Source organism: Miscanthus floridulus, chromosome 6 (genome assembly GCF_019320115.1).
Source record: "Miscanthus floridulus cultivar M001 chromosome 6, ASM1932011v1, whole genome shotgun sequence".
Lineage (NCBI taxonomy): Eukaryota > Viridiplantae > Streptophyta > Magnoliopsida > Poales > Poaceae > Miscanthus > Miscanthus floridulus.
Window position 1 is genome coordinate 35,411,418 of NC_089585.1, and position 14,316 is coordinate 35,425,733.

A 14,316-nucleotide genomic window follows, 5' to 3' on the forward strand; every position below is an offset into this window, starting at 1 on the left:
TAGCGGTGGAACACGATGTCGTGGTGTGACGTGGGCACGATGACGCGGTAAGGAGCGCCGACGACATGGGGTGAGCAGGGAGGAGCTCGTGGTGCAGGGGCACAGCATGGAGGTCGGCGAGGTGGAGGTGGGCTCGGAGACGTGAAAGAGGAGGTGGACGTGAAGGCGTTGTTGTGGTGGCTTAGGGTCATGGCCATGGTGGCTCGATCGGTGGCGGGTGGAGCAGCGTCAGGGTGGGTTGGTACAGTGGTCGGCAGCAGCGAGTGGAGCTGCGGCCATGGCTAGCTTAGGGTTCGTTGCTGCATAGGGGAAGAAAGGGAGTAGAGGAGTACGGCGGCTATAGGGAGCTCGAGAGGGGAGCGGTGGCTGCGGCGCTTTTATAGGCATGGCACCTAGGGTTCTAGGGCAGGGGGATAATCCTCGTCGTTCGTGCAGGAGCGGGGACATGCGGCGCGTATCTTGCGGGCGGTGGTACAGACGTCGAGGTAGGGCGCGGGGTGCGGCTGTGCGTCGGGCGAGCGGCGGCGGTGGCTAAGGGTAGGGGCGAGCGGCTCCTAGGGTTTAGGCATGGGCGTGCTTAGCTGGTGGGCCCGCGGGGGCTGGCGACCGGGCCTACGGGGCTCCCAGCTGGGCTAGCAGGCCGGTGCCACTGCTGGCACGCGGGGAGGTGGCGAGGTCGAGCTAGGTCGAGGGAGGGAGCGTGGGGTAGGCTGGCCTAGTGGTGGCTTGGGCCAGCGCGAGGGGGAAGAGGTCGGGCGGGCCAGCAGGAAAGAGAAAAAGGGAGGGGAGTTGGGCCACGTGAAGGGAGGAGGAGAAGGGTTTTGGCCCAAGAGAATGGAAAAGGATTTTCTATTTATGACTAAGGGATTTTTAGATGGAACCAAAAGGAATTCGGAAAGGAATTCGAGAGGGAACTCAAAAGAGATTTGGGGCGAATTTCAAGAGGGGTTAGAATAGTTCAAGGAGAGAAGGAAAAGGATTTTTCCTTTATGAATTATGACTCAGGGGATTGGAAGTCATTCGAGAGGAGGAGGGAAAAGGATATCCCGATTCCTTTTTAGGAAAAGGTAGGAGTGGTTTCCCATGTATGATTCGAGGAACTTGAGAGATTCGAAAGGGATTTTGAGGGGACTTTGCTAGGGCTTTGTGCACTCCGAACAAAACACAAAACCCGAAACCGATTCAAGAACAAGGCACACACCTACAATCAAATCTAGATGGATGCAACGGTTTAGTGGTAAATCCTCCTAGGTTTGACTCAGGTTGGACCTAGCGACTACATGATTCACACACAGCAGAAAAAAAAATTAAAAACTCGTATTTTTAGTTACACGAAAACCCGGGTTATTATAGCGAGTCGTTCCTTAGAGGTGGCCTGGGGCGGCATGGAAACCAGCTGGTTAAGGGGTCGAGTCAATGGCAGCTCACCGCTAGAGCTTTGACGCTGCTGCGCGATCGCACGTGTGCCTTGCCTTCTCATGCCGCATATTGCATTGATTTCAGCGAGTTGATTTACTGATTCCAGGTGGTTTGCACTTTGCAACAGATCTGGTACACACGAAATTTTCTGCTTTCATACACTGACACACATAATTGTTTTCCTTTCCTTTCCATTTTATTTGTAACTAACAAACGTATCCATGCCTTATCACGAAACATGCATCTTGTTATGTGATCACTGGAATGAGTTTTAGTTGGGAGATTCCTGTAACGATCATGTCATATGTTCTAATATGTATTGAAATCGGACTTCATATACCGTTGTTGCACGTCTAATTATTTGGTATGCCAATATGTTTTGTAGGTCATATTCATCCTTTTTCGTATTTTTATGCTTGATTTCACTAAATACATAAAGAATCACTTGTGATGGCACTAAGATGAAGCAAATTGCACATTAGAGTTCACCATGACATAGCTCTCGTTGATATGGTTGAAATGGATATATAGATCATCTAATTCGGTTCTGAATAACAAATTTATGATGATAAAAATCTAAAATCAGACCACCTGGTTTTCGCAAACCATGTCATCTAGTTTTGTCTTTCAAGTCAATAATTGATTTTAGAATATTGAGATCATAGTTCTTAGTTGGTCTGTAATAAGTTTTGTGCATGAAATACATCCTTCCTATAGACAAGATCTTCCTTCCCTATTAAATATAAAGGGCCACTCTCAATTGAGGACATCCAACCAAACCAAAACCAATCTACTATTATTGTACTCTTCCAACCTCAATATGTTGTTCATCCTCTGGTCTCAATGATCAGAGATGGTGCCATAGTCTTGTGATTGGACATGACGGGCCAATGATGCACACGACAGGTCCCTACTGAACAAGTGCTTGGATGGCATTTGCTAATTTGCTTGTAAACTAGTCGTTCGTTATTGCAAGCATGATATTACCATTTGTTGGTCCATTTGTAAACCTAGTTGTTTATGTAATCATGAGTTATCGCTTCTCTGGTGCAATCTAAGAAAACTAGGTTATTTGGTTTTGGCGGACAACACTACGAGATTTATGTGACCAACATGTCCAAGTGCTTTGGTGTTTAGCCATCTTAGCGCTAACAATCACTTCTTCCAAATTAGGAGGTTTGTTATACTTGGGTCCTGTTTGGCAGGGTCTTTTTGCAAATAGCTTCACCTGTATGGTCTAGTAAAAAAAAGCTTATCTGTTTTATGGTCTAGTAAGGCTTCACCTAAAAGGCCAGAACTAATAAAACTGCTCAAAAGAAGCCCTACCAAACATGATCTTCCTTGGTCTATACCCCTTTTTACAGCACTATTGTAACCAAGTGATTTGAGTCCCGTTAACTCATGATCCTAGGCCTAGTAATCAACCACCCCAAGCATTTGGTTAGTGTGCTTATTGTAAATGAGTTGTTAGGAGTATATTTCTACCCCCAAACCAAAGGGGTTGGAGGGGTTGAGGAGATTTAATCCCCTACAAGTCAAAATCCCTCTCAATCTCCTCCAAACCCCTTGGTTTGGGGTAGGAACGAACAAATCATAAGACCATGTTCGATTCCCAGGGAATCACCCCCTGCCAGAAATGCTTCGGTAAATTGTATAGCTAACTTTCACCGGGATTGATTCCTGCTAGGAATAGGCTGAAACAGACGAGCCCTAAATGAGTAGCACCGTACCATGTATCTGAGCACTCATTTATAAATGTAAGGATTTCAATATATGCTTGAACTCGTAACTTTTGACCCATAAAATGCACCACCTACAGGTGGATTTAGTAGTATTTACCTACGACCATGATTCCTTCTTAAAAAAAGAATACCATCAGTATAGCATTGTGCAACCTCACAAAAATATTGTAAATAAAATCACAGTTGAAGTTCAGTTTAGAGTACAGTGCGAGTCAAATGGCCGTTTCTAGATAGAACAAAATGGCAGTTCAATTAGTTGTTGCTTGCAAGCAAACAGCTCGATTTGCAAAAGCAAGAAAGGCATGATTGCAACGGCCTGCATAGAACAAGCCACTATGGCCGCGATGATTGCAACGCCCCCCTATTTGCGAAAGCAAGAAAGTCATGATTGCCAAGGCGGGAGTGCATAAAGATTAAAGAGCCGGCACAACTTTTTTCCCTTCTCGAAATCAATTGTTTTTATTTTGTATAATCTTCTGAGTGTTTAAGACCACTGAAGCCTAATGCATGAGCCAAAATGACCTAATTTGATTTGGAAAAAAAAAAAGAGAACATAATCAGAGCAATTTTGAAATAAGCTACCGAAACAGTTCAACGAGCTTTTTAGCTTTTTATCCAGCAGTACCACGGCGCTCCTATTGGTCCACGTAAAAAATAAATAAATTTCAACGGATCAGATATTACACCAAACTTCAATATAATAATTGGAAAAATAGAGATGGCACAGAACAAAACTTGCAAACCATTATCCTGGTTGCAGTTACACCGTCACTTTGCGCTAAACATGTGCATCTACCCAACCATATGGAACTGAATTTCTTCAGCAGAACAAATCACATTACCAGTTTTACCACAGATCACGTTTCACATACTCATCTTCAGTTTCTGGCTTCCTACTTCTTTGATTTAGATTGATCGCCATCCGCCTTCACTATGTTGAGGTCACCGCCCTCTTTGCTAGCAATATTCGCAGCTTTTATTTCGTTGCACTGGTTGATGAACTTGGTCAGTTCCTGCAAAGCAAAGAAATTCGTAGGTCCAGCTAAGAGCACAATATATGAAATAAGTTCAGTTAGTAGCAGGCTACATAGGTTCCTTTTCGAAAAGGAGGTTACAGATGTTTCATAACCTAAATTGAAACACTATTTGTGTACCTAAACAAAAACATAGATGTCCGCAAACACTGCAGTACATATCAAAATATAAAATTGTGTCTAGATCTGCATTACTTCTAATTAATTAGGTTAATAGTAAAGCTAAGCATGGAGGGACCATTGAAAAACAAACAAGGTAGAATATTGGACCTTTATAAAAGAAAAAGGGATGTCGAACCAAGGTAGTTCGAGGTGACCATGACTAAATGAAAAGGAAAAAACACTGCTCATCAGACTAAATATATGCCTGAGTGAAGTAGTACCAATCCCTGAGTGTATATGGGTACCCTGCACTATATGTTTAACAGGAAAACTTCTATGAATTACCTGCTAAAATGCTGGGGAACTCATTAATACTATTGAAACCCACAGGAATTTGGAATACAAGATTTGAATATAAATTCATAGTTAAATTACTTTTGGTTCAAGATTGCAGTTTCCAAAAAATGTGTGTGCCATTTATCACAGCCAGAATACAATGACATTAAATCATATCTGACTGACAAAACTTGGCACCAGCAAAACGAAAGAAGCATCTCTGCAAAACTAGATCATTGGCTGACAATGACCCTTGCAGGATAATAGGATTTGCATTAACTATTGTACTGGCAAATGATATGACTAAAATACCATCCTCTCTCTTATATGATAAAATAATAACATGTATGATACCAAATAAGTATCATTAGATTCTTCATTAATCAAATTTTCATAGTATACCTATTTGATATCATAAATCTTTGTAATTCTCTCTAATTTTGGTCAAACTTAAGATGCTTTGACTCAGTCCAAGAAAGTTGGAATGGCTTATAATTTGGAATGGAGGGAGTAGATCATTGGCTGACAATGACCCTTGCAGGATAATAGGATTTGCATTAACTACTGTACTGGCATATGGTATGACTAAATTCTAGAAAATATTAGATCATAAAAGGTGGGCCACATGGATCCCATGCAACCTATTTCACAGCAGTGGGAGTAGTTTACAAGAAACTAACAGATGTGGTTATAATTGACCAAAATGTATGTTCCAACTTTCAAGTTGCAATCATGATAAAGCTAGCAATAGACACTATTTTGTTGTTAAAAACAGAAGACTGATACTAAAAAGAATCTGCACTATGGCACAATCAAAATACCATTGCACGTGATAATACATAGAACAAACCAAAACTAGATTGATTTATAATGTTAACACAAACACAACCATTAACCCAGTTCTAAAAAAAAAAGAATGGCCTATGCTCTGTACAATCCTCTCTTAAAGAATGATTGAAAAATTGGTACAATCTTAAAGAATCAACGACAAAACATGCTAATTGACACTCCGTTCCAAATTATGTCGTTTTTGGCTTTTTTTACTTATAATTTGGAATCAAGGGAGTAGGAAACAAAACACGGTCATGGAAACAAAATTGAACTGACAACCATCCTAGTCAAATTGAGCAACTAGGGTAGCTACGACACACCCAATTAAACTGAATCATCTACACACCCAGTTTCACTGAAACAATACAAACCAGAGCAAGGACTTCGATTAATCTTAATCTTGTGTCGCAAAGGAAGAAGACAAGTGCCGATTGACACAGGCGTTTGCTAGTTCTACGCTGTACTACGCTCGCACTCTCATAGTATACCTTGTCGGCGTCCATGTCCTTGGTGAACTTGGTGGGCTTGACGACTCTCTTCCCTGCAACAGCGAGTGGCAAACCGATCATTCAAGCAAACAATCAAACAAATCACCACTGAAGAGCAGCACACAAAGACAGCCCGATCTAGTACGCCGGGCGCCGCAGTCGATTCCCCCACGCGTACCTTTACGAACATGGGGCGCCTTGCCGTGGCGGTTGGGAGGGATGGTCTTCTTCTTGCTCTGCCCCTTGAACAGGGTCTGCTTCTGCGTCATCTCCGTCCTCTCCTGTTGCACGCCGACGCCTGCGTTGCTTCTGCTACTGGGATTTCCGACGGAAGCTTCGCGCCTTTCCGCCTCTACAGAGCCTCTGCTGCTACTTGAGATCGCCGCCACTACGGTGGGGGATGCCGGATGCGCCGCCGCCACCTAGGGTTCTTCGGCAGTTCGGCTTGGGAGAGCAGTCGTGGGCCGCAGAAATTAGCATTATGGCTTGTGACTGTTGTGAGGCCCAAATCGTTGATATCGATTAGCCCAGGCGTCCTAAAATCCTCTAGAAAGAAAATCCTACGCATTGGTGAAGTCTATCTAAACCTCGTTAAACTGTTCCTATCTCAATCGTAAAACCCGAGTTTGGGTCCTTCCACTTTTAAAACCGTCCGATTTAACTATCCGTGCGGTTTTGAAAGTAATTTTCAATGACATGGCGTCACGTCAACTATTCTACGTGCCACGTCAACCATAAGAGAGACAAATCAATCTTTTCATGATAGTTCATGAAGGTCAATTAAACTTTATAGAAAACTATAGATATATTCTTTTAAAAAGTATCTAAATATTTTCAAGAAAATAAATATGCATTTTAATATACTAAAACTAATTTAATGTTGAAAATTCATAAAAAATATTTAAACTTAGAAAAATATGAAACTGGTTTTATATTTTCCTAAAATCATGAATCCTCTATTTTTTGCAGTTCGGGAATTGTAGACATTTTTTGCAGTTTATTACATGGTGGCTCACGCGGTGACTCAAAACTTATTTATCTTGGTCTGCATCGTCTATTTCATATTTTGCCTAGGTTCAAATTTTAGGAGACCATATAAGATTCAAATGATTCTAAGTAGGGATGAAAACGGTACGGATATTTTCCGACCGTATTCGAAACCGAATCCGTTTAGAGGGGTTGAGATCTGTCCGTATCCGAGTCCGGATATCCAACATCCGATACCGTATCCGTATCCGAATACTCAAATAGCATATTTATGATGTCGATATCCAATCATATTCTATCCGACATAGTTGACAATATCCGTATTCGAATCCGAATCCGAACAGAAATATGAAAACAAATGTAATATCGGTGATATCCGTCCATATCCGATCCGTTTTCATTCCTAATTCTAAGCAATGAACAAAATAGTAGAGCATAATTTAGAAAAATGTGAAACTAGCATCATCTTTTTCTAAACTCAAACAATTTTTTCTAACATTAAATCAGATTTTAGTATTTTTAATGCATATTTATTTTCTAGAAAAAATATTTGGATGATTTTTGAAAAAGTATTTCAATGTTTTTTATAAATTCGGATTTACCTCCCTGAACTATCACAAAAGTTAGATTTACCTCTCTCATTGCTAACATGGTGCCATATAGGACGGATGACGTGGCGCTAGGTCAATGAAAACTGCTTTCAAAACTGCTCAGAGAGATAAATCGGGCAATTTCAAGAGTCGAGGGAGCATAAACATCCGACTTTCCAAATAAGGGAGGCAAATCAGACTAATATAAAATAGTCGAGGGAGGTCACATGTACTTTCAAGCTAAACTAAAACTCGAGTCCCTTTCTATTATTAATACTTAGCATATGTATGCGCACGTGGTCGCCGCGAAGCTTCTCGTTTGTTCCCCCACGGTATAGTAGACGTAGGGCGATTTCAAGGCGATTCTCGATCCCCCGTTGAGCTGGTCGGCCCCTGCTTCTCCAGTGTCACTCTGACGCTACAGGAGAGGTGTGCCTGGTCCTCAGACGGTGGATATTGTGTAGATTAGTTAGTATGATAGTAGTATTTTAGGTTCAGAAATGCTATACAACACACATGTGTTTTAGCACAAAAAAAAATATATGAATTTTTGTACCTATTTACACCAAAATTTAGAAAGAAGAATTGCAGGAACTTGAAGCTTTCAAGATCGGGTCATCAAGGAATCGATTGCATAGACGATATCAGCTGATTCAAATGCAGCGCTGGAATCGACTCTCTTCACATAGCGCCAGCAGATACGACAAAAGCTATGGTCAGCGCCGAGAGAAATATGTCAGACTCTACAAAAAAGGAAAGATTATGGTCCAAGTTATCTTAAATTAGGAATATTTTATTCTATACCAAATATTGTAATGAGTCATATTTAAGTAGGATTCATGTTTAGGCTTCGGGTAAAAATATTGGACCCCAGCTATTATAAAAGGACATCCAACCAATCAAACATAAGTTATTTACTTTTCGGCTCCAACCAACCCTTAGGAGTAGGAGTAGGAGTAGAGTAGATCTCGGCGAGTTCTTCAGCAAGCAGGTCTATATCGGTCCAGCCGACCTCCGGTTTGTCTATAAGTACCGTCATGGTTTATACTTTGGTTTGTACGGCTGCATCGATCCGGTCGACCTCCACTACGAACCTTAGTATAAGCTAGTTATCAACTCTTGTCTAGTTTAAGTACGGCTGCATCGATCCGGTCGACATCCACTGCTCAAACTAGATTAAGGTCAAGTTATCGGCTCTATCTAAGGATGGCGTCCTTCGAGTAGATTCATTAAGTTGCCGATCTTGCTGATGCTTTCATTGTTATTAATTTGTAGCAACATCAATCCGCCTGGTCAAGATTGAATTAGATCGGCCTTATATCCTCTCAGTCTGTCGTTCGCTTTATTACAACACTATGTTTCTTAGTCTGAGCGATGGGTTATGTTTCATCGACCGTTCTACTTCAATCTTGATCGTGCGTAGCACGCAGTTAAGACACGAATAATCTTGAAGAGGTTTGTTGGCTAGTTAAATCTAGTTTGTAGTTCATCATTATGGCTATAACGATCCGGTCGATCTCCACTGATGGCACTGTAGATTGGAGGATGCTAGTTAGTAGATTTGTTCTTGATTAGGCGTGACCTTAGCTATTTGCTATGCCTGCATCAGCTAAATAGCCGATCGCCTGTGCGTTAACGCCCACAGTGTGTGTCCATGACTCTGCTAAGCATGAATAGATCTGTGTACTTTAAGGGTTTGATTCGTTGTCTTTTTCACGGCTACATCGATATGGTCGAACCCAACTGTTAGAGAGAGCAGGTTAAGTCTGAGGAGTCTATGGGTTTGTTCATGTGAAATAGTCGATTGTTCACACACTATGGTACTTTTTCACCTGAATCGACTATTTAAGCTGATTCATCTGAGCCTTCATGTATAGCATGTCTTTCGAAAAGTCTATCGAAGTATAGATGGTTTTATGGATTCTAAGGTTTTAGTTTGTTATTATCATCATAGCTGTCATCGATCCGGTCGAACCTCACTGTTGATGGTAACAAATTAGATTTAGAGCGTCTATAGGTCCATTTGTATTAGATAGTCCATTTGTTTATATGTTATATCCTTTCTTGATTAGATTCATCGGCTCAATGATTCATACTGGTAACATACATCTAGCTGATGATCTCATTTACTCTGCGGGCATTGTACCTATCAACATAAAATCAATCGCTACCCACGAGTTTTTCTGTCCGTAACAGCCAATTTATGTGCATATCGGCTATTTAGTCGATTTTTCCATCTGGCTGCTCCTAAAGCGGCACACTTGGAACTGTCTGGGCACAGACCAGCATGTTTCACCTTAAATTACTGATAAACTTTCTCTCCTTATCAATTGTAGGGTTAAATTGACTGACACGTCTCGGGAGGAATACGCAGGATCGGTTATCTCCAGCTCCATTGAGCAGGTCCTTCCTACTTGCCGCGTGGTGACGCACATTTTTGTGCTGACAGTATCTATGATGTTTAGGGCCCACATGTCATAACCGACGTGCATGGAGGCACCACGCCCATGCCTCCCCGGGCTGCTGCTCGCGCTGCTTCCCTGCTGCGGCCTGCTGCCCCATGTGGCCCCGCAGTCCTCCCAGCCGGTGGATGAGGCACAGCTGCTACTCTGGATCAAGGGCATGTGGGGCGCCTCGCCTGTGCTCGCCGGATGGAACGCCTCGGTCATGGGCGCACGCTGCATGTGGCCATATATGACGTCTAGGGCCTACGCCGGCCATGGCAGTGGCGGTGGCGGCGGCGGTGGCGGCAGCAGATCTAGCTCTAGGTAGGCATCTCCTCCTCCTCTGCGATCTGTGATTTGTCTTTTTATAGAATTTTTTTTTTGTGATCTATGATCTGTGGATCTGTGATCTTATAATTTGTGATTGTCTGGAGGTAGAAGAAGGCTGAAGGCTAGAGGTAGAAGAAGGGTGGAAGCTATTGGATCTTAATCCTATGGTGCAAAAAAATTCATATGTTGAAACTACATAAAACATATGGTTGTGTAGCCTGTAACACCCAAACTTTTTCATTCTTTTAAATAAGTAAATTTGATTTATTATGTTATTAAGTGTGCATTCAATTATAGGAAATTAATAATTTTTGGCGAATTAAAATCAATTATAAGATTTGAAACTTTTGAATGCATACATGCTGCTGCATTATTTATTCATGTGATGATTGTTCTTAAATTAGTGTTCAAATGAGTTCAAAAATAATTTGAAAATGCTTTTGGAAAAATTTGTTGGAAAATAAAAAGGAAAATGAATATCTACTCCCTTCCTCGGTTTTGGCCTGCAGGCCCGTTCTTTCGCGGCCTGCTCACTCTCCTCTCCCTCTTCCCGGCTCGGCCCACCAGCCGCTCAGCCCAGCCCAGCCGCCGCTCTCGGCCCAGCAGCCGCGCGCCTCGGCGTCGCCAGCCCAGCAGCTGCAGCCCAGCCGTGCCTACGCCTGCGCTAGGCAACCGCCCGTGCTCTGGCCCAGCTCGGCCAAGCAACCGCCGGCCCAGCACCGCGCGCCTGTTTCCCGCGCCCAGCCGCTGACAGCCCGACCCCGCCCGTCAGCGCGTCCCCCACCTCTGCCCCATGCCCTCGGAACCGCCCAGCCATGTCGCGAGGCCGCAACTACTCCACGCCCGCTCCTCACGACGTGGGAGCGTCGCCCGCTCCTCGGCCTCATTTTAAAGGGAGTCGGACCCCCGCGCGCACCCGGCTGCCCTCTCCGCTCTCGTTTGCTCGCTCGCCAAGCACCGAGGAACCCAGAACTGCCACTGCCGGGATCTCCAAGCTCCGTCGTCCGCCTCCGCGTGAAACTCCGTCACCGAGCCGCCTTCGCTCCGGTTTTCACCGTGGTGAGACTCGCCGTACTCTTCCCTCTCCTCCCATGCTCTTCTTTTCTCGTTTTGTTGGCTTCCCGCGCCTTGGCCGCAAGCTCCGCGGGCCATGGTCGCCGGCCATGGCAGCCACCGCGATTGCCACCGTTCCCGGCCACCAAAACGGCATAGCCGCGACCCCCTTCTCCCCCCCGAGCTCTCGGGTGCCCTCGGTTTCCCGTTTGGCGAACCCTAGCCCCCCTAACCGAGCTCGCCGGCGTGTTCTTTGCCGCCGGCCATGGCTAAGCCTCGCTGGAGTCACTGTTCCGGCCGGCCATCTCTTCTTCTCTCTCCCCGGATCGATTTCTGGCCGTTCTTTTCAAATCCGACGGCTCACGTTAGAAGATACCCCTTCGCGGGTGATTATGTTAAAGAGCCCCTCGGTTTTTCAGAAAATAGAACCCGCAGTCCAAGGCGTAATTCCCCGAATGCGCAATCCCGTTTGGAAAGCGTAAACTTCACTGTTTAAGTCAAAAGTACGCTTTTAGTATTTACAGAAATGCCATTCGAACTGTTTCGCTTATAGAATTGTCGTTTTAACTTCGAATTGATCCATTCAAATCGCGTTAGCTTCGTAATTTCATAAGCTACATGTTGGAGCTACTGTTAGTCAAGTTTGGAACTTTTTAATTTCATGATTAGATTTAATTAAATATAGGGCTATAGGAAAAACCCGTTTTAATCATAACTTTCGTATTTTAGCTCCGTTTTTCGTGAACTTCGCGTTGACGTGATCGTAGCGAAACGTAGATTAGTTTTACAAACATTTTATCTTGATTTCAATACTGTTGGTGTACTGTTCTAATGATAGGAATGTTTGCTTTGCATGAATGCTTTTGGAATGTTGTATGTTGCCGTGTTGGTCGTGTTCAGATGGTGAGGAAAACATTGGAGACCAAGAACTCTTCGACGACCAGCAGGACCAGCACGAGTTTGTGAACCAAGGCAAGTATAACATGGGCCTTCCTTGATGTCCTATTTCACTTTAAGCAATTACTCATTTGCATGTGTCTAATTTTGATACCCGTAAGGACATCCTAGTGATTGTTATCCTGTTCCTTGTCTCCTATGGGTTAAATGCATATGGGTAGATTGCTAGTGCTCTAACTGAATTGGACATACATGTTGATGAATGATACTATGGAACAAAGTGAGTAACATGAATTATAACAACTGTTCCATAGGGTGAAAGTGCAAATGACCTTTGTTCATATTGCTTCCGGCCCTCCATAAGGACTTATCTGTCAGCAAAAGCTAGGACTGACAGTGCAACCGGGAGAGTCATATGGCTCTGACTTTAGCTCAGTAATAGGACCTTTCCTAGCTAGTTAGAGGTTACCTTTTTGGTGCAAATGGGGCTTGCCACTTTGGGTATAGGGCTGCCTCTGTTCCTATGAGTATAGCCACGACAGATTTGTGCCATAGGAAAGGGGGGTCCCTACATCTGCCTACCAAGGAAACCTAGCGGCCCTAACTTGTTAGGGAAACCTATGAAATGGCTTCATAGTGTACCCTGCCCGCTCACCTTGGTAGTGACATGGGAGTAATTAACCCGGGCATATGGGGATCACGACTCGCGGTGAATGTGCACCACCTCTGTAGAGGGTAATAAACTGTTATAACAGCCGTGCTCGCGGTTACGAGCGGCCCAGAAAACTCACAGAATAACTGGTTACTTGGTGTTGATCATTTAAGTTGTTCTATGCTGAAATATGGTAAACCTGACCTTGATATATGTTCTTATGGGAATTAAATGGGAGCTTAAGCATAACTTGATAATACTTGAGAATAAAAGTTTGACCTATTAAAAATGCTAACTGCAGTAAACCAGAGTCTATCCTTCTTGAGCTTCATAATCCCATGTTAGCTTGCTAAGTACGGAATGTACTTACACTTGTTTATTTTCTTTACTTGGATAAAAATCCCGGATGGGTAACATATGACAACGGGTATGAGGATTTCCTGGAGGATTATTAGGCTTATGGTCAACCAGTTGACCTTCCCTGTGATGATGGCCATGAGGGTTTATTATCTTTTTACTATTCTGCTATGATGTATAAGACTAAGTTTTATTATAACTCTGATGTATGATGACACCGTGATGATACTATATGTAATTTGTCAGCTTGTATGTGTGATTGATTCCTGGGCACACATGAGTTTTGTGCATTTAATTTTATCCTTAAAATTGGGTGTGACAAATTGGTATCAGAGCCGTGTTGACTGTAGGACGCAAGCCTAGTTAGAAAATGGTCGTTTTAGTAGCTTTGCTCCTCTGGTTTCTTGCTTACTGACTTATCCTTGTTATTTTATTAAAACGTTTATGCTTTTCATACCTTAATCTATTATTTAAAATTGTTGATTCTAATTTCATCTCACTTTAAATCTATAGATGTCTCATAATCCAAAGACTGCTTGACTCAGCACCGCCGGCTATCGTGCCATGTTCACCCCGCGTGCCCCACCGGCGGAGAGGGAGATTGTGATCATCTCCGATGACGAGGAGATGGCTACACCGACGCCTACACCTACTCCTACACCAGTCGCCGTGCCCGTCTACCCTATGGTAGCTACACCTGAGGAGTCGACAGCTACTTCCCCTACACCTGCACCCTCCCCAGCTGCCCCCGTGGAGGACGATGAGATTGGCTGGAAGTGCAAGTACTACTTCAAGCCAGCTCCAGAGATAGCCTACTACCACACTCTCCTCACCCACGTGCTGGACAACTACTTCCTCGACTTGCACGCCTCCATCAGCTACCACTGCGCCGAGTACAAGCACCCACTGGAGGCTACCTTCTGGAAGGTAGAGCTGGTGGTCACCGCATGGAATGATATCATTAATGGACATGAGGTGGAGACTATCCACAGTGTCCCTGCCAGGAGAGCCCATGCTTTGGATGGCATGGAGGATGCAGCACAAAATGCCTACA

General features: G+C 43.7%; 1 protein-coding gene across 1 annotated transcript; it reads right to left on the minus strand.

Annotated features, from left to right (window-relative positions):
* Positions 1–3,799: 3,799 nt before the first annotated feature.
* On the minus strand, positions 3,800–6,425 carry LOC136458069 (uncharacterized). The gene is made up of 3 exons (XM_066458076.1): positions 6,131–6,425; positions 5,953–6,005; positions 3,800–4,174 (listed from the first exon to the last, which is right to left on the minus strand). The coding sequence occupies exons 1-3, from the start codon at positions 6,219–6,221 to the stop codon at positions 4,055–4,057; spliced, it is 264 nt and encodes an 87-aa protein (XP_066314173.1). The 5' UTR covers positions 6,222–6,425; the 3' UTR covers positions 3,800–4,054.
* Positions 6,426–14,316: the final 7,891 nt, after the last annotated feature.

What these genes read in the sequence shown, in the direction of transcription:
- LOC136458069 (XM_066458076.1), bottom strand. Translation starts at nt 6,221, where the DNA reads ATGACGCAGAAGCAGACCCTGTTCAAGGGGCAGAGCAAGAAGAAGACC. An exon ending in GGCGCCCCATGTTCGTAAAG is followed by an intron (nt 6,006 to 6,130) that starts GTACGCGTGGGG and finishes TCGCTGTTGCAG; the next exon opens with GGAAGAGAGTCGTCAAGCCC. An exon ending in AGGACATGGACGCCGACAAG is followed by an intron (nt 4,175 to 5,952) that starts GTATACTATGAG and finishes TTTGCTTTGCAG; the next exon opens with GAACTGACCAAGTTCATCAA.